This window comes from Podarcis filfolensis (assembly GCF_964270895.1).
Source record: "Podarcis filfolensis genome assembly, chromosome: 6".
NCBI classification, from domain to species: Eukaryota; Metazoa; Chordata; class Lepidosauria; order Squamata; family Lacertidae; genus Podarcis; species Podarcis filfolensis.
In genome coordinates, this window is record NC_139609.1 from 74,691,791 (window position 1) to 74,710,595 (window position 18,805).

The 18,805-nt window shown below is 44.6% G+C and overlaps 2 protein-coding genes across 2 annotated transcripts in view; both read left to right on the plus strand.

Moving 5' to 3' along the window:
- The first annotated feature begins 46 nt into the window (after positions 1-46).
- FAM83D (family with sequence similarity 83 member D) lies at positions 47-17,960 on the plus strand. Its single transcript, XM_083618703.1, has 4 exons — positions 47-688; positions 14,466-14,633; positions 14,988-15,112; positions 16,290-17,960. Exons 1-4 carry the CDS (start codon positions 224-226, stop codon positions 17,323-17,325), a joined length of 1,794 nt encoding a protein of 597 aa, XP_083474829.1. The 5' UTR covers positions 47-223; the 3' UTR covers positions 17,326-17,960.
- Positions 17,961-18,375: 415 nt separating this feature from the next.
- DHX35 (DEAH-box helicase 35) overlaps positions 18,376-18,805 on the plus strand; it is a 43,774-nt gene continuing 43,344 nt past the window's right edge. Inside the window, exon 1 of the mRNA XM_083618567.1 lies at positions 18,376-18,394. Within this exon, the coding sequence (XP_083474693.1) occupies positions 18,391-18,394 (4 nt within the window). The 5' untranslated portion in view covers positions 18,376-18,390. The remainder of the gene's footprint in view (positions 18,395-18,805) is intronic.

Consider the following 18,805-nt stretch of genomic DNA (forward strand, 5'->3'; position numbering starts at 1 on the left):
CTGCTACAGCCGCCGAAATCCTCCCCCTCTTCGCCATGCGATTGGCGAAAGGTCTTCAAACGCAGCCAACCAGAGACTCGCTTTCGCACCTGCAGCCAATAGCAGAGGCGCGGGGACGAGTTTAGTTTCAAACTCCCTATAAAAGGCGCCGTCGTGTTTTGCATCCTCTTAGTCCCCCGGGAGCGCGTCGTGGTTTTTGTTTAAAGAGGCACCGGCTGCCCGCATGGCGAACCAGTCGCAGTGCCTGGACGATGCGCCCTTTCGGGGCTTCCGCACCCTGTGGGACCCCAGCCCGCCGCAGGTCTACAGCGAGGCGCAGCGCCTAGCGCTGGAGGAGCTCATCGCCGCTGGCCGGCCGGCCTTCCACGCCTTCCTGCGCCGGGAGAAGCTGCGCGCGTTCCTCTCCGAGCCCGAGATCCGAGCGGTGCTGCGCGCCGCCGTGCCTCCGCTGGGCGCGGACGAGAGTTCGGATCAGTCCCCCAACTCTTCTCTGGATTGCTCGTCTCTCACTTACTTCCCGGTGCAGTCCGACGTGGAGCCGCCTGTGCTGGAGCTGGGCTGGCCGGCCTTCGTCGGCGGCTCTTTCCGGGGGCTCACCCGGGTAGAGGCGCACTTCCAGCCCAGCTTTGGCGAGACCATTTACCCCTGCAAGGAGGTGGTGCGCAGGCAGATCCGGTCGGCCAGGGAGGTGAGTCAGAGCCGTCCAGGGGAAGCAGCGGCAGCTCCGTTTCGAGGCTTGACTGGATTAGCCGCGGCTGCATGGGAATCCAGTTTTTTATCTGATTCCCGAGGAACGAACTGTTGCCCCCGATCCTATTCCCTCGGAGATTCTCCAACATTTCCCAGCTGTTCCTTAGACCATGTCAGGGCGCCGGAATGTGGATATCAAGCCTTCGCGCGGTATCTGGAAGCTTTAATCAGCCTTTCATCCAAGGAGCTCAGGCCTGACAAACCTGAGTTTCTTCCTTCCCATTCAGTTCTCACAACAGCCTTTTGAAGTAGGTTAGACTGAGAGACAAGGCCTGCCTGAGTGGGGATTTGAACTTGGATCTCTCGAGCGATAGAGCAGCGCTTTTAACCATTATACCACAGTGAGGCTCTCTATAACAGGGGACCCTTGCTTATGGTCCAGCCAGTGGGTTTCTCCCATTCAAGCTAGGGGCCGCCACATACATTTCTCCCTGTGGAACTGTTTGTTCCCCCACAGTGGCATCTATTTTGAGTATTTAACGTTTTGTTACATTGGATTGCATATTTATTGAGCGAAGTAAGTTTGTTTGGTTTCTATTTGGTTGCTTGATCTTTTGGGCTGAGGGGGGTCTGTGATAACACAAAGACCCCTGCCCCAATGGATGGACCCAATGCCCTAGAATGGTGGTTCTGTCTTCATTTGCTCTTGTCTATATATATATGCTGTGTAGCCTGCATAAGAGATGGTCAGCAGCGTAGTTTGAATAGAACAGGTGTCTTGGAATGGTCCTTTTATGCAGTATGGGCAGGGGTAGTAGCTCTTGAGTCATGAAATGATTATATGTCACCTTTTTAGTTGAGACTGCCATAGATGAATGAGTACCATAGAACTGCTGCATAACTGACAGTTGAAGGTGCCCGTGCTGGCTGTTGGAACTGGATGACTCTGATGCACTTGGATTTTTTCACACTTTGTTCTAGTTTTAGTAATGCACATTAAAAAAAAAATTACCAGCATAAGATGCATAGCCAGATAAAAGCTATGACAGAATGATGTTGCACGACCTTAATACCACCTCAGACTAGGTGTAACCATTATGCAGCGTTCTCTTTCATTCCTCATCCATGTGCATTTCAGTATTGCAGCTGAATTTAGGAGCAATAAGTTGGAAATCCAACAAAATTATTTGTAAAATACATGCTTTGGAACATATGTGATCAAGTCAATCATTATATATCTCACATCCATTTTGTGAAGTGGAATGAGGTGGAGTATTTGGCCAATACCAGTTAGTGTACTGCGCTAGATGGAAGGCAAAGATGGAAGAGAGAAGTTATTTTGAATTGATGTATGACGTCCAGTCTTCCTTGGAGTCCTTGGTGTTTTTCTGTCCATGCATGCACAGCACTTCAGATGCATTGATATTTATTACCTTGACTACAACCCAGTAAACTAGTCCAGTTATGAGCTGAGGTTGCTTGTCTTAAGGTGAGAGCTTATGCTTGAGCTGAGGCTTTAAGCTGGAAATTGGGAAGGCCTGCTTCAACTGCTCCTTTATAACAGAGGTGTGGAACCTCTGACCTGCAGGCCATTCGTGGGGCACAATGCCATCAGCTGAAATCACTAGGTGATGGATGCAACTCAGTCCTGCTGGGATCTGCTTTGCTACCACATTTCCTGTGGGGACCATGTTGTTGATGCAGACCCCTGCAACCAGCAGAATTCAACCCTCCACTCACCAGCTGGTTCAGTCCTGCTCAGTTTGCTCTTCACACTTATTCCCCTCCAGAGAACAAACACATGCAGCCAAAGCACAGTGTGGGGCTATTTGAAAGCCCTTTTGCAAACAACCCTGTGCTGTTCTTTAAACTTTTTTTCAGAAAAAGGTTTGAAGAGCAGTGTGGAGTCTGTTTGCAAAAGGGCTTTCAAGCACCCCCACCTTGTGCTTTAAAGCCCTTACCGTTGGAACTTCAAAGCTCAGCATCACATGATTGACAGTAGTTGGCTCTGCCCACCAGTCAAATTTGGCCCCACAGGGTGAGGAAACAAGGATCTTGCCTACTGGTTTCCCATCCCTCCCTCTTGTGATTCCCAGCAACTGGTATTACTACCTCCAACAGTGGAATTAAGAACATGGACATTTGGTTAGTTGTCATTGAGATTCTTATCTTCCATTAATTTCTCTGATCTTTTTACAGTCATCCAAGCTGGTGGCCATCAGTGCACTTTGTGGGAGCAAGCTACATAGTTTGACTATGGAAGAAGTACTTTCTTTTTTCTGTTCTGAATCATCCAATATTCAGCTTCATTTAATGTCCTTGAGAGCTAGTACTACGAAAGAGGGAGAAATCAGTCTCTCTATCAAGTCTCTCCACCTTGTGCATAATTGTATACACTTCTATCAGGTCCCCTCTTGACGTTAAAAAATCTCAGTTGCTGTAATCTTTCCTTAAGAGAGGAGTTGCTCCAACTCCTCATAGCAACTACTCTGGCTTTTCCCCCCTTCATCATCCCGTGACTTCCCTTTCATGACAATAGCTTTGTGATTTGAAGGGGAGTCTTTTGTTGTTTAGTTGTGTCCGACTCTTTGTGACCCCATGGACCAGAGCACACCAGGCACTCCTGTCTTCCACTGCCTCCCGCAGTTTGGTCAAACTCATGCTGGTAGCTTCAAGAACACTGTCCAACCATTTCGTCCTCTGCCGTCCCCTTCTCCTTGTGCCCTCAACCTTTCCCAACAGCAGGGAGTCTTTTAACCTATATTAAAACAGGGTTCTGGATCAAGACTCTTTGCAAATAAGCGACACCTGGCAATGTTGTCCTGCATCATACAGCAAGGCTATATTTGACATGGGAGAGGTCTAGTGATCTAATTTTGAAGTACTGGGTGGCAATCCGAGCTAAGAATACTGAAGCAGAGGTACCTGTAGTATTGTGTAGAGCCAATAATTAGCAGTGAATTTTCTCGTGTTGGGTATGTTCCCATGATTTATGACTGCAGTGTGATGCAAACCAGCGAGCTGTTAGGTGGATGATTGCTTCTTTTCCTGCGCACTGCTGACATACCTACCCTGAGAAAGAGCCGTATAGTAGGTGAGCAGAAATGGGGAAAGAGTGGTGGGACGAGCAGATGCTTTGAATATGTACTTACACTCTTAGAGACTGACAAAGTCTGTATAAAAGGAGAATAAGCAAAAGTGAAGGGGTCTGAAGTCACTATGGAAGATGCCATCACTAGCTCCATCTTTGTACATGACCATTTTTTATAAAGGGTAGTTATAGTGTAATTCAAATGCCATGGATATTTGCATGATTATAATTGTGGCAATTTGTAGCGGCAATAACTCACAACATTCTTGTAAGCAGATTGGCTAGATTTTCATTCCCCATGACACATTATGTCATCTTCCTTATTGATTCCACCTGGTGGCATGTGCCATGGAAACCTGCCTGGCCACACTGCGTTTCCATCTAGCTACCATTGCTCAGTCTTGGGGCACTGCTAGACTGTCAGTATTTTGCAGGTGAGATTCAGTCGCATACTGGCCAGCTCCAGTTGAGCAATTAAAGTTGGGGTTGTTGTTTTTTTTGTGCTCTTGTGCAAAGAAGCGACTTTCCACCCTACAAAAAAGGCACTGGGAAGTGTGGAATAACATTTGCTTGACCCAGCATGGGACGACCTCCCTGCAAAGAAATAGGAAAGAATGTTCAGTAAATAACAGATATACAGTAGTCTAACCTCCCTGCTAGGGGTGGGCAATGTTAAGTTTTCAACATTGCGATAGATCGCCAGCAAAACATTGTGGTTTGGCAATAAACTGCTATGTTGAAACAAACTACATTGGCCCCAGCCTGCGAGGCGTTGGGAGAAACTGCCTCAGCTCTCACGGTGGGAGCCAAGGTGCTGCTCAGCTGTGGGGAGGAAAGACTCCTGCAACCAACTGAGCAAGCCCCGATTCCTTGCTTCTTAGCTGAGAGATGTCAGAACCATGGGATGGTTCTGTCTTGGCTTGGCTCAGCTGGAGCGTCTCCCTTCTCACCCTTGCCGCTGCGGAGATCCATCAGTCATCCTCCTCCAATGTGTGTCTGCGACTCAAGCTGCTGTGCATGCAAGAGCACACATTACTCAGCAGAGTAAACACACAACAGATCAGGCTCGAGGCATGGATACTAAACTATGCATTTATTATACATAAATCAGGACAAAGAAAAACAGGGCTTCTCTCCTTGTCGTTCTTCTCAGAGAGACAGAGAACAAAAGCAATAAAGAACAGATGTTCTGCTCATAAGACTCCAGCAATCTATACTGGAATGTAAACAGACATGTGACATGTAACAATCCCACATATCTCCAGCAAAGGTGGAATGGAATTCCCAACATCAGATCCCCGACCCTGCTCTTGCTTGCACACAAGTCTGAGCGGGATGGCTGCTCAGCTGGGGAGTGCAAGCCCCTCCTCCCCAGCTGGGAGAGCCAGGACCTTGCTCCTGTTTGCATGGAGCTGGATTGGGGCTGCTCAGCTGGGGATGTGTAGGCTCCATCACACTTTTCCACTGAGGGGTTTGGGGCTGCGCTCCCCTCAAGGGAGAAGTTCAAAGGAGCCCCTGCACCACCTGAAGGCAGCCAGGTGGAAACGGGGGATAGGGAAGGTGGAGGCAGCCTGGTAGCTGCATCTGAGACCCCTGCACTGCCTCTGAGGCATCTGGCGGGCTGTCTCTGCCTTACCAGGTGGTGCTCTGGCCTGGCTATCAGTTGTCTGCCAGTTAAGTTTGCTAACTTGTGTAGCACGTTCTTCCCATTGCTGTGGCCTTCTGCAGCATTGATGGCGGCTCCACCTAGAAATGGGTGGATTGAAATTGGTACATACCAGGATGTGCACACTTCACTAGTATTTCCAGCTGCTGGGCTCTGTGACATCATTGCCTTAAAACTGACGGCCTGCCACTTTGAGAGTTATGCTAGCATTACAGATTTCAAGGCTCTAGTTGCTTTGCTAATTCTGTTCAGAATGAATCATTCAGAGAGGGTGACTGCTGAATTGCTTCTCACCAGGGTGTTCAGCTAAGATTGTTCCTTGTATAAGAAGCCTGAATAGGTGCTTGATAATATTTATAAGTTGTCCAGTACTAGGTTTAGAAGAAATTAATTTTCTCGCTCAAGTCCAGCCACTGGAGATATCTTTGGCATTGTAAGATAAGGCTTCTAAGCTTCTCTTGAAACTTCTTTGGCTGTGATAGGTGTGATTCTACATCAATTACAGGTGACTTCTAAGAGCTTTCTGCTTTTTGTGCACAATTAAATATCCATAATACACAACTGGGTTTGTGGAAATGTATCCATTGTAACTAATAGTTATAGTATCTTATGCAAGGTTATTTGGCCCTTAGGGGTTCTGAGAGAGAATTGATTTAACCTCTGCTCTGCTGGCCTCTTAAAGATGGTGGACTACACAGAATATGACCCAGGTTTCTAGAATCTCTGCCCATAAAGAGGGTGCTGTGGCAATGTTAACTGGTGAAGGCACATGACATGGTTTAGCCATGAAGGAAGCAACACCCACTAATTTGCCATGTAATGCACACTGTACTTTGGTCAGAAGTAGCACCCCACTGTTTAAAAGGAGAAATAGACTGCTTGGCGAAAAGGTGTTATTTACTCCAACCTCTGAAGCTGCATAGTCTCTGTACTGCCTTGCAAATATGTCAGGTGCAGCACAGCACTAGTGATCACTTGATCTCCTGTGTTCCTCTTGGTAAAGCCGCAAAGTAGCATCACTTCTCCCTCTCTTGTAACTCTAGAACAGGCCTTCCCAATCTTGGGTCGCCAGCTGTTTTTTTAGACTACAGTTCTCATCATCCCTGCCCACTGATCCTGCTAGCTGGGGATGATGGGAGTTGTAGTCCAAAACCAGCTGGAGGCCTAAGTTTGGGAAACCCCGCTCTAGAACATTTCAGAACCTACGACCCTCCAGATGTTGCTGACCTATAAATCCCATCAGCCCTAACAAGCCTGACCAACGACAACTTAGGGAGGGCCAGAGGTTCCTCACAACTGCTCTAGAACTTGGGGTCATCCAAAGAAACTGAATGGCAAGAAATTGGGAACTGGCCAAAGGAAGTACAACTAGTGCATAGTTAAACTACAAAATTCGCTACCACAAGATGGTGATGGCTGCCAACTTGGGTGTCTTTAAAGAGGGACTCGACTAGTCAATGCAGGATAAGGCTGTTGATCACAGTAGTGATATGTTGCCTCTGCAATTGGAGACAGCGTACCCCTGAATTCCAGTCGCTAGAGAACAATGGTGACAGGGTGCTTCTTGCACTTGTCTCCTGCTTCTGGACTTCCTGTAGGTGTTTCACTTGTCACTGTGGGAAACAGGGTACTGGGCTAGAGAGGTCTCCAGTATGAACAAGTGGGGCTGTTCTGTTAATTTCGCTACTTGCGGTTGCATGGCTTGGAGGTTGGCCAGAGAAGCAGGTGTTTAACACATTTTTCCTGGAAAACCTCTGCTTTGTTCAAAACCCTATATACATACAGCTAGGCAGAATGGCACCACTATGCATGTACAAGAAGGTGGTATCAGCAGACTTTTGGGAATATTGGCAGAATCACAAAAACCTTAAGGAGACCCCCCCCCCCCAATAAGGACTAAACATGCTTAGTGGTCTTGCAGTGCTAACTGATTTTTTGGGGGGGGCAGGGGTTGGAGGTGGGGTGGAAAATCTGGCCCTGGCTAACTGGAACTCTTAATAGCAGCATTCCATGCTGCAACTTTTAGTTGCATTCTACATTTGTGCACTGTTAAATATGAAATATGTGGCTGCAGCTGTCATACACTGAAGAGGCGCAGTATAAACTGCTCTAGGGTTTTTTTAATTCTTTAAAAATGTAAAATAAATGTCTAGTTCAGATGCTGGCTCCGTGCCTGTTCTGCAGTGCCTCCAGGTGACCTTTTAATCCAGCTGTCTTTAAACAGGATCAGATGCTGATCTTGTTTTCCTTTTTTCCTTTGCCATGAGAAGAGCGCAATGATTTTTCAAAAGGGTGATGCACCCTAAGATAAAGAGAAATAAACAAGCGATTAAAGTTCCTGAAATGTCAGGCAAGAAAGAGCTATTAAGTGACACTCTTGTGATCCATATACAGGAGATGGGAGGAAACTATAATTGCCATTTGATTTTTTTGTGTGTGCTCTCTCAGCCTTTTTTTGGGGATGGGACATGTTGTCTACACAGAGAGGATGTGTGTTGAAGGATGGGATTATGTCTTTGAAATACAGTAAATAAAGTACTTACCAAAATAAATGAGTCAGCAAAATTGATTGTCCATGAAATTCATTTATGCTTGATCCCTATGGTTAATACATACAGTGGTACCTCGGGTTAAGAACTTAATTTGTTCTGGAGGTCCGTTCTTAACCTGAAACTGTTCTTAACCTGAGGTACCACTTTAGCTACTGGGATCTGCCGCCGCCGCGCGATTTCTGTTCTCATCCTGAAGCAAAGTTCTTAACCCGAAGTACTATTTCTGGGTTAGGGGAGTCTGTAACCTGAAGTGTCTGTAACCCGAGGTACCACTATAATTGGCTTTGGGGTATTGCCAGCTCAAAGATCACAAGACTAGATCCCTTTTTAAGAATGTGCATCTGGCAATGACTGTTAGGTAAATAGAACCTCCATATTTGCAGGCAATATTAGCATATCCATGTACTAATACCAAGTGAAGTCGTCTTCTGCTTGTTCTTACATACCCCAAAACCATACCATGCATGAGAGACAGGTAGCAGTAGACTGTGTGTAGCTAGAAAAGCATGCATAACTAGAAAAAAAGATCTGCAGGAAAAAATCTCTAAGAGGAGGAACCCCAAATCCAGTCCTACATTATTAACTCAGTGCAGAGTGACTGAAGCCTTTGAGTGGAGGGAGATCAGAATGGATTAGCTAGAAGAGGAAGACAGAGAAACAGATATGTTAGGAGAACTGCAAGTTGAATGGATGATGTGTACAGCCATTGACCATTGTGCACATTCACCAGGCATCATGGAGAATGTGCACATCATCCATCCATGAAGAAGGAAGTATGCACATTCTCTGGCCATGATGCACAATTGCCAAACAGGCCTTGCAGAATGATGCATATCTCAACGGCATTTTGTGCATTCTCCAGGCAATATACACATTATCTGATCAGTATGCATAGCCTCCCAGAAACATGTATCCCCCCCCCCCCGCAGTTCAGACGTGTGCAATCTGCATCCCTGCAAGCTGCTTCTAGCACATTGCCTAATGTTATGTGGCCCACAACATTTTCCCCTATTGATCAGCAGAGCAATGGGAAGAAGGGACGGGGTTCCAGAAAAAAAAAAAATGGTATCTTCCCCTCCACTCTGCAGTTCAGCCTCCTTTTTGCCACACTCAGCTGTTCCTTCGTCAGCTGAGCAACACAATGGGTATCACTGGATGAGGAAATATTTAAATCTTCCTCCCTTCTCCCACCATCCTAATGGAAATTCCACACACACTCTTTCTGCTATTAAGCTTAGAAAAAGCTCAATAGCAGCATGAGGCTTATCATAATTGAAATTACAGGGTTGGGAAGAGTTAACCAGCCGAGGAAGAGAAAACAGGAGAAAAGAGCCCTGAGATTGAGGAGAGAGTGTTCGTGAAGGTCATATTTTTTCTGGACCTCCACAGCTTCTTCCCATTATTCAGGTGATCAGTGAAGCACCATCCCGAATTTGGCCTGGCACGTGTCTCAATGACACCAGGTGATTGGCAGGTAAGTTGCCCCACCTGCTTGCCAAAATTGGCCCGTAGGGTGAGGACAGAGGATGATCTGGTCCACTGGGCCCAAACGATTCTCCACCCCTGCTTTAGAATGCTGGTATTTGATGCTTTGATTAGAACCTGACATGTAGTGGAGTGAAACTTGAGGTACTGAGAGTAGATCAAGCCACCTATTTCGTGTATCTTATTAACACGTGTCCTCGTGGTGGGTCTTACAAAAATTCAAAGAAAGTAAAAAATTAGGATTATCTTGTTCCAAGCAAATGCAATTCTGGTTCTAAACGCAGCATAAGGGGTCTCTATAGTATAGTGTATTTTAAAATGGGGTTTCAGAGTTTTTAGGGGTTTTTGAATGTTTTATGTAGTTTTTCAATTTCATTGTTCTGCATGGGACAATGACAATAAAGATATCGTATATCGTATTGTATATATATATCGTACTAAAGCATGGTTCTAAAAGGCACGAGAAACGAAAAAGTTATTCCCCTCGTTCTGAAAATATCTTATGTACAGTAAGTGCCACATGAGCCTCTTGGGGGAGGGCATTCCATAATAGGGGTGCCACCACCAAAAAGGCATCTCTTTAGGCAGGGGCACCTCAAGAAGAGCTTTTGACAAAGTCCTTATGGTCCAGGCAGATGTAAGTGGGAGGAGATGAACTTTCAAGATGAGAGATAGCATTCCTGAATGTTTCCAGCACTTAAAACTAAACATGAATGAATCGATTTATTTCAGTCACTGACCAGAGTGGAAAACTAAACAACATTTCCCTGCAAGTAGAACACTTGCAGAACAGAAGATCAGCTAGGACCCTTCCCCTTTCAGCAGGGAGTTCTGTTTTTAATGTGGGATATTTTTTTAAAGTTCTCCTGCTTGCAGTCTGCTTGTCTACCACCTCTGGACTTCATTCTGCTGTCTGTGCAGATCAGACATTTTTCTTTCTAGTACCTAACAGTGGGAAGTGGGCAGCCTTTTTCCTTTTAGAGCTCTGAATCCGGAATAACTCATTCCCATAAACGGAGACTCGATATCCTTTCCTCAAGAAATGGGACAGCTTGTGGGCTTCCCCCCATAGTCCTGAAGTTGAGTTTTGTGGAAAATGACATGGCGAGGAGCAGTATGGGGAGGATGAAACTGTGTGGTTTCGGTGACTGGAGGAGGGTGTGAGGTCTTTGCTGATCAAGAACACATTACAGGTCAGGCAACTAGTATGGCGGAAACTCTATAGACGCTTCTGTTTGATGACATTAATTGAAAGGAGTGAGGTGTGTGGAATAGAGGACCATGCAATCTTAACTCATGTAGGGAGGCTTTTATCTTGAGGTCATTCACGGTCCAACCAGAGGGAAGGGTTTAAAGTAATCAAATGAAATATAATTAAAGAGTGAGGGAGATGACACTAATTAAATAGAAACAGTTTTATATTGCTTGGTGACAGGTGAGTCAACATTTGCGCTTTTGATTTAGCCTTGGGACTTCCATTCAGTGACTGTGCTGTCAGAAACACCCCAAAGCCACAAATTTCCTCCTGTCTTGGCAATGGACTTAGCTGCCACTAGTTCTTGAGTCAACGTGAACAGGAGATAGCTGTACAGTATGTACATTCCTGAGTAAGGCAAGAAGACAAGACTCCTGTGTCTTTTAATAGCTGCATAGAACTTGCCCCCCAAATAAAGTTTTCTGGTGTTGGGTATTTAAGGAAATGGAGGCAATAGTCAGACAGAATATTGTTCCATCCTTGCAACTGCAATTGTTGAACCTGTGGTCAGATGGCAACAAAGATTTGAAAAATAAAGAATTAATCAGCCTTTTGCTGACAGCTGCAAGGCTCTGGAAAGATTTGTGTGAGGCTAACACAGAATATCAACATTGTGTGGTCTGAGAAATAGCACTCCTAGGAAATACAAACTCAGAGTCACAAGAGGTCACAGTAAAAGAAATGTTAGTTGCAGTGTGGTTTGGTTCCATAGATTATACCAACAAGACGGAACATGGGCAAGCGCCACCAGTAGCATTCAAGAGGATTTGGTTATGATACTAGGTTTTCTCATATGTTGTAATAGCTTTCTTTAGGAAGAGACAGATCCTTTCTCAACTCTGCAAGTACATGGGTTATTAAATGCTTTGTCCCTTGGCTTTTTTTTACTTGGTAACATCTTAAAGGTGTGGCATTGTATTAAGTTTCCCCTCACTGATAGTTTTGTTATAACCTGCTTATTTTGTTTTTATATTGGGTTCATTTGTTTAGTTATTTTCTTTGTGTTGTGACTTGTACATGTTTTGGTATGTATGATTTAGTTTAATCTTACGTGAAAATAAAAAAGTCAACTAACCAAAAATATGGCGCACAAGTCTTGTTTCATGCCCAAAGGCTAACACTGAAAAACACTGTCCTCTGATCATTCACCCTGAAGAGGCAGAACATCTAGAATTCACTAACTAATTTTTCCTATTTTTGTCTAGTAACCCAAAGAGTAAGGTCTTGTCTCACTGGCAAATTTGTCATATGGTTCCATAGATAAAGAAGCTTAATGAAGATGATCTTATTACAGATTTTAGACTAAATGTGTGATTACTCGAAATGAGCTCTTCATGATTGTTTTCTAACAGCCAGTCATATTTCAAAGCTAAACCCACACATTCATAGGAATCCTAGTTATTTCCATGTGTCAACAAATACTGTTTGTGTTTTGACAAAAACAAGCAATGTGAAAAAATATATATACATGAGTTTGTGAGATGTATACGTATTTCAGAATTCATATCCATTATCCTTGAGTCATTTGCTGCCAGTGTTCAAAAATTGCCAGGTGCCAGGCACATTTTGCTCCTGGCTTATTAGGCACTTGTAACCAATGAAGATGCCTGGGCGACAGGGCATTCTCTGTGGTGGCCCCTGAGCTACTCCCTCCCTACAGAGGTGTGTCTGGCACCATCACTGTACAGCTTCTGGAGAATGCTGAAGATGCACCTCTTACCCTGGCTTTTTACACAGGTGTACATTTTTTACTTTCCTTATTTCTGTGACTGTAGATTGTTTTAAACTGTGCTTAACATTGTGCTTTGATGTTGTAACCCAGGCATAGGCAAACTCGGTCCTCCAGATGTTTTGGGACTACAACTCCCATCATCCCTGACCACTGGTCCTGTTAGCTAGGGATGATGGGAGTTGTAGTCCCAAAACATCTGGAGGGCCGAGTTTCCCTATGCCTGTTATAACCCATCCTGAGACTTTGGGGTGAAGGGCGGTTAATACAAAATAATGACAATAATTATTTTGGTAGGGCTAGCATTGCAGCCTACAATTTAATAGGTTTCAGTTAGAACTTTGAAAGTGTTGCCTCTTTGTCCTTGCAACACCCCTATAGGCAAGTCCTGATTTCTGTTTTACAAGTGGGCTCTCCAGTTCAAGAGGAAGAATGTTATTTTTCTTCCTTCCTAACGTAGTGCTTGAAAAATCTCTGGCACACTTCACTGTTTCCTCCCAGCACCTGACAATACCTGAGATTCCTATGCAATGCTAACACAAGGTTTTGCCTGTTTTTGGCCCTTCCTCAACGCTTATGAAGCGTTTAGAGAGAAAAAAACATGGTAGAAGTCACGTGTACCTTGTAGACTTGGCTTTGCTATCTGAAACGCCAAATCCTTTTAATAAGCTGTGTTGGCCTTCCTTACAAACACCTGCAGCAAGCCGGTACATGGCCCAGCCTCTGCCTGGGAGGAAGGGAGTGGAGGAAAACGTTGACTGATAGTTGACTCTGCCACAGTTTCTCTTCAGGCCATGGCATGAGATTAACAGCAGAACGCCTGATTCAGGGGAAACCACAGAAATGTAGGCTCCTCAGTAGACTTGATGGTGGTGCTGGTAGTAGAGGGATCATTGTATTATGAGAACAGATACCTATGCCAGGAGTGGTGCCCCTCCAGATGTTGCTTATTTCATCCCCCCATTTGTTATATTTCCATGCCGATTTTCACTCACACAAGTCACAAAGCAGCTTACAAACAATGAATAACAAGAACAGAACAATTACAACATAAATAATATAGAACAATGGTTCCCAACCTTTTTTTGGCCATGCCCCACCTAAGCATCTCTAAAATCCTGATCCCCCCCTCCCCCCGTGACATATAATTCTTATTATTCAAAAAGCGAACTCCTGTTCACGTGGAGGAAGCCTAAAAGGCCATTCACTGCTAATAACTCATTCTCAAATTGCCCACCTTAAAAATTAAATTGCCCCCCTGTGGGACGTGTGCCCCACATTGGGAACCACAGATATAAAATAATGAACAAATCCTTAGTAAAAGAATTCCAAATCACCAGTAAAACAACCACCTTCTATAAAACACTATTAACAAAACAACTAAACGGAAAAAGCTAAACAGCAGAACCACAACGGAAGTCCTATTCTAAGATTCACAAAACGTTATAGCACTCGTGATCCACAAAATAACATTAACAAACCAAAAACCAACTAAGCACGGTTGAATTCGCAGAAACACTCCCCCCACCCCCATGACCCACAGTCTTCCACTCAGTTGATCAAAAGACACATGAACATAAGGCCCGTGGCAGCAGCAACATTCTGAAGGCTCCTAAGGCTGGAGGGTGGGGCAAGGCAGGTGGAAAAAGGTCTCATTCCCCTATAGCTCCCATCATGTCTGACATTGGCTAGACCCAATGGGAGTTGGAATAGGAAAACACTGGTGGGGGGGTGTCACAGGTTTCCCACCCTTGTTCTAACGCTATGCAAGAAAATTTAAAAGTAACAAGTTGCCAGGTCTGGACGGCATCCACTGGGGTGCCCTCCAGATGCTGTTAGATGACAACGCCCATCGACAGACCATTGGCCACGCTAGCTGGGGCTGATGGGAGTTGGAGTCCAACAACATCCCCTCCCTTGACCAAAAGCGTGTTACAATATAAGTTTCTGCACATAACTTCTTATAATTCATTTTTTCTTACTTTAAAATCTTCCAGGTTATCGCTATAGTTATGGACTCCTTCACAGACATGGACATCTTCAGTGATCTCCGGGAAGCCTGTAGAAAGAGGCTGGTTCCTGTCTACATCCTCCTGGATCAGGCCTGCCTTTGTCATTTTATGGAGATGTGCAAAAACCTGGATTTTTCTCCTGAACAGGAGCATGTAAGTTGTGGGGCGCTTCTGATTTTAGAAGTGGAAAACAGATTGATCTTGGATTTACCTCAGCCCATTATTCAAGAGAGGGGAGAAGTCTCATGCTCAAAGCTGCTTTTCCCTTTCCTTGTCTGATGCATTTGGATGCCAAACCCTTTACCCAGAAGTGAGGTTCCCTTGATACATCCAAGTTAAGAGACCAATCCAAACTGTGGCTGGAGACCTTGTGCCAGCCAGGATGGGAACTATGCATGGGGTGGTGGTAAATCTCAACTAGTTTGCTGCAGGCCTATCACTGGGATACAGTCCTGGCTTGAAGAGAGCTTGGCATTTTGGCCTAAACTGTGTGCCATTTTTTAACAGCTGATGAGAGTCCGAACTATTACTGGAAACACTTATTATGCAAGATCAGGAGCCAAGATAATTGGGAGTGTCCATGAGAAGTTCATGTTGGTTGATGGTGTAAGAGTGACTACAGGCTCTTACAGGTAAGCTACCTGATACCTTTCGTATTTCTTTAACAAACCCGAGAGTCTTCTGTAGAGTGTAGTCTGATGGGAAGTCTGCTATAGCCTCAACAGACAAATACCCATCGCCTGTGCTTGAAGCATCATTTCCCTGGTACAAACATGCCCCCTTGACTAGCAGACCCTTTAAGAAATTGACAAAGGCTTTATCTCACCTGAAGCGGGGCAGGAGGAAGGGCCAGGGGGAGATTGATTAGTCTTCTTGAGCTGCTTTTAGTTCCCGTCACTCCTGTATTTATATGCAGACATGGCAATATGGAATGTACTGTATGTATATTCATTATGCAGAAGTGACATATGGCCTTTCAGACTGTCCAAGCAGCAGCTGTTGAATTTCTGCTTGCCAAGCTATAAAAAGGCACCAAAGTTCTACTGAGGGGGTGGGGGTTGTGGAGAGAAAAAAGAAGTAGCAAATGTGTATTTAAATGGGAATGAATTCTTGTTCTGTCTCACAAGGGGGAGCAGTTCAGTCTTACCTACTTCATACCAACAAGAAGAGGCCACGAAACAATGTTTTAAATAATATTTTGTTTTCAGTGCTTTTTTCCTGGGAGGATGCAGGGGTACGCATACCCCTAAACATTCTGTGAATCTAGGTCTGGCCTAACTGAGTATTTCAATATGAGTAAGAAAATGAGAGTACCGCTGAACATTTTTTTAAGAAAAAAAGCACTGGATATTTTTATTGGGATTTTATCACGCTGCAGTACAAATGCAAGAGAAAACCCAGAAACATGTAAATGCTACAGAATGAAATAAGTAAATAAAAAGGTTGAAACAAACAAACATAGAACATGTGTTCCATGTTGAAAGAACAAGCTCTACCACAGGCAAAAACACATGTACATTGCAAAAGGCTGGACTCGGAAGTAATCGCTAAGTAGGGACTGAGTACCAGAACAGATACCACAACCAGATTGATGCTGTGAGAGAATGTGAGGAGTAGGTGGTCTAGTTTCCCCTGGAGTTAATGAAGAAAAGGTAACCAGTCATCAGAGAACTTCACATTGGATTCCAACCCCCCAGCCAATTTGCATTGCTATGTCCATTTGTCAGCCATAAAACATTTTTTTTTAAATGAACGGTTATGCATAGCATAATACTCTTCTTCTCTTTCTCCTCCCCCAACCCCTGGTAGCTTCACGTGGACTGATGGGAAACTAAACAGCAGCAATGTATTGCTACTCTCCGGCCAAGTGGTTGAACACTTTGATCTGGAGTTCCGCATCTTGTACGCACGATCGAAACCTCTTGACCCGAAGAATCCATCCAGCTACAGGAACAGTGATGCCTCTGAGCACATGAGCAGTAAAGCAACACCGTGCAAAGACTTCACTGTGCATAACCTCCTGAGAGCAGAGTTTGCCAGGCTCTCAAGCAGCCCAAAGAAGCTTGAGAGAGAACTGGAGCTGGCGAGAGAACTCCAAAGTGGAAGGGTGACCGCGAAGCGCCCTCACCTTAGTGGCGATGAGGAGTGGCACAATGGCCCTGAGGTCCTAGCAAACCCTAAGGGGACAAGTAGCCAGTCAACTCAGACTGAGCCATTGGAAGAGAAGCCCGCCACCGCCCTCTTTAACTGCGCCACACAAACCAACATTTCAGTGGCAACAGCCACCACCCAGACCACTACTCGATCCAGGATGGTGGGCACTCAGACGACCGTTTTGTACAAGACCGCCACAACGCAGACCGAGCAGAGGGAGGCTACAGAAGTGGTCCAGAATCAAAGGGTGCCCGATCAAAGGCTGCCCGAACAGAGAGTGGTCTTCAAAGAAGCATCTCCTGACCAGAGGGTGCCATCTAAAGAAGTATCTCCCATTACTAGGAAGGCCACTTCAACTTCATCTAGTGCTCGGTCGCTTTCTTCGCTGTCTTCCCAGTGCTCTCGGGCAAGCTCTACGGGCTCGCTGACATCCCTGAGGTCCATAGACTATGCCGCCAACCACAGGGCCGACTATTTCCGCAAGCTGAACAAGGAGAGGGAATTCCACTACTCCGTCATCCGGTCCAAGCTGAATCACATGGTTTCCATGCTGTCTAGGAGGGGCAACGTGGCAGAAAACTACATAGGCTGCCGCCCAATGAGGTGCAACTTAAAGCCTAGGCAGCGAATCAGCACGAGCCTCATAAACCTCAGAGACTTTGCACTGTACTCATCAAATGACTGCTTCTGAGAAATGGGATCGTGAGAGCTGGCACACATAATTGCCATACAGGGCATGCTGCTGGGTTGGTTGTTGTTGTTTTTTAACTTGGCTGCCCAGCCATCTTTGTGATACTGCAAGCCTTTTTCAGGCTTTGCCGTGCCGTGGAGAAAAACGGTTTGGAATGCCAAGCCAAAATGCACATTATACCTTGTGGCACAAAGGTAGCAATCACATGGAAACTACTTCACGTTGCTCTTTGTGGCTTGCTTGTAAGTGCTCCAGCCTTCACACTTGGTCAATTCTGTATTGCCGTTAGAAATGTTGCTTTCTAGTGCTTTTTTTGGTCTAAGAAATCATAGGGTAACTTTGTTTTATCAAGGGACAAAAATATTAGCTGTTTTGATTGTTTAAAAACCACAGTAGTGCCTTTTTTTTTGTCCCAATATAGGAGCATGTAAAAATATTTTAAGTGTATGACCCTGTAGTTGATGGCCTGATGGCTAACAAAAGACAATGTTCAGTGACTCATAACTTTTCCAACAACTGTGGCCATATCTTAGGGCAAATTTCCCAGTTGTTGTTCGTTATTTTCATTGTCTTCTACTTTTATGTATATAACTCTTATTTGACTCTGAAAAATAAAACATTTCCAAAAAAGAAAACACATCTTTCCCAAGTTAGAGGATTTTTTAAAGGTAATATAGTGTCAAACCAAACATGAGTTTATATTCTACTTGAACATAAGTGTGCTTAAGGATTGCAACTTTGACTCCAAAATGTCTTCACGTTTCATTTTCCCCCTAACAACCATTTGAGGTGGGTCGATTCAGGACCAAGTGACTTGAACAACTTAAATGCAGATCCAAGCTTATTATTCAGTCCACAAGGGTAATTAATTCAGAATAAAGAATAAAGCAAAGTCTGATGTGGCTCAATTTAATATTACTTTGTGCAGATTTTACTTTGTTCAAAAATGCACTGAACAAGGCCATCCAGATAATGCAAAGAGACAACTTTGAAATCCGTATGTCCTTTGTTTCTAAGGGGATCTGCTCACATCTGTATGTATTTCCAGTACATCCAGCTTCTTTGATGAGTAAGTATAACATCTATTCTGCACTTGTCAGAAATCGATCTTTTTGTGTGGCAGCACCTGCACTTTGGAAGAGAACAGCTACGGGTAGTAGAGGCTTGAAAGCTATCTCTGGTGAAAGCGGCTTTTGGGTCTCTGACAGTTTTGCCTTCCTTACAATATAGGACACAATAGGGACTGTTTACACTCTATATTTCCAAAAGAATAAGGCTGCAATCCTAAACTTGCTTACCTGGTGGTAAGTTCCACTGCATTCAGTAAGATTTCCTTCTGTGTAAACATGATTGGGATTGCAGACTCAGTCACCAAAATAACCCCCAACATAATCTCTGCCAAGAGACTACAAATTCTCAGCTCAGAATTTAGTGTTACTTTTATTTAAAGTATGCCAATTGACACATTTTCTTACTGTGT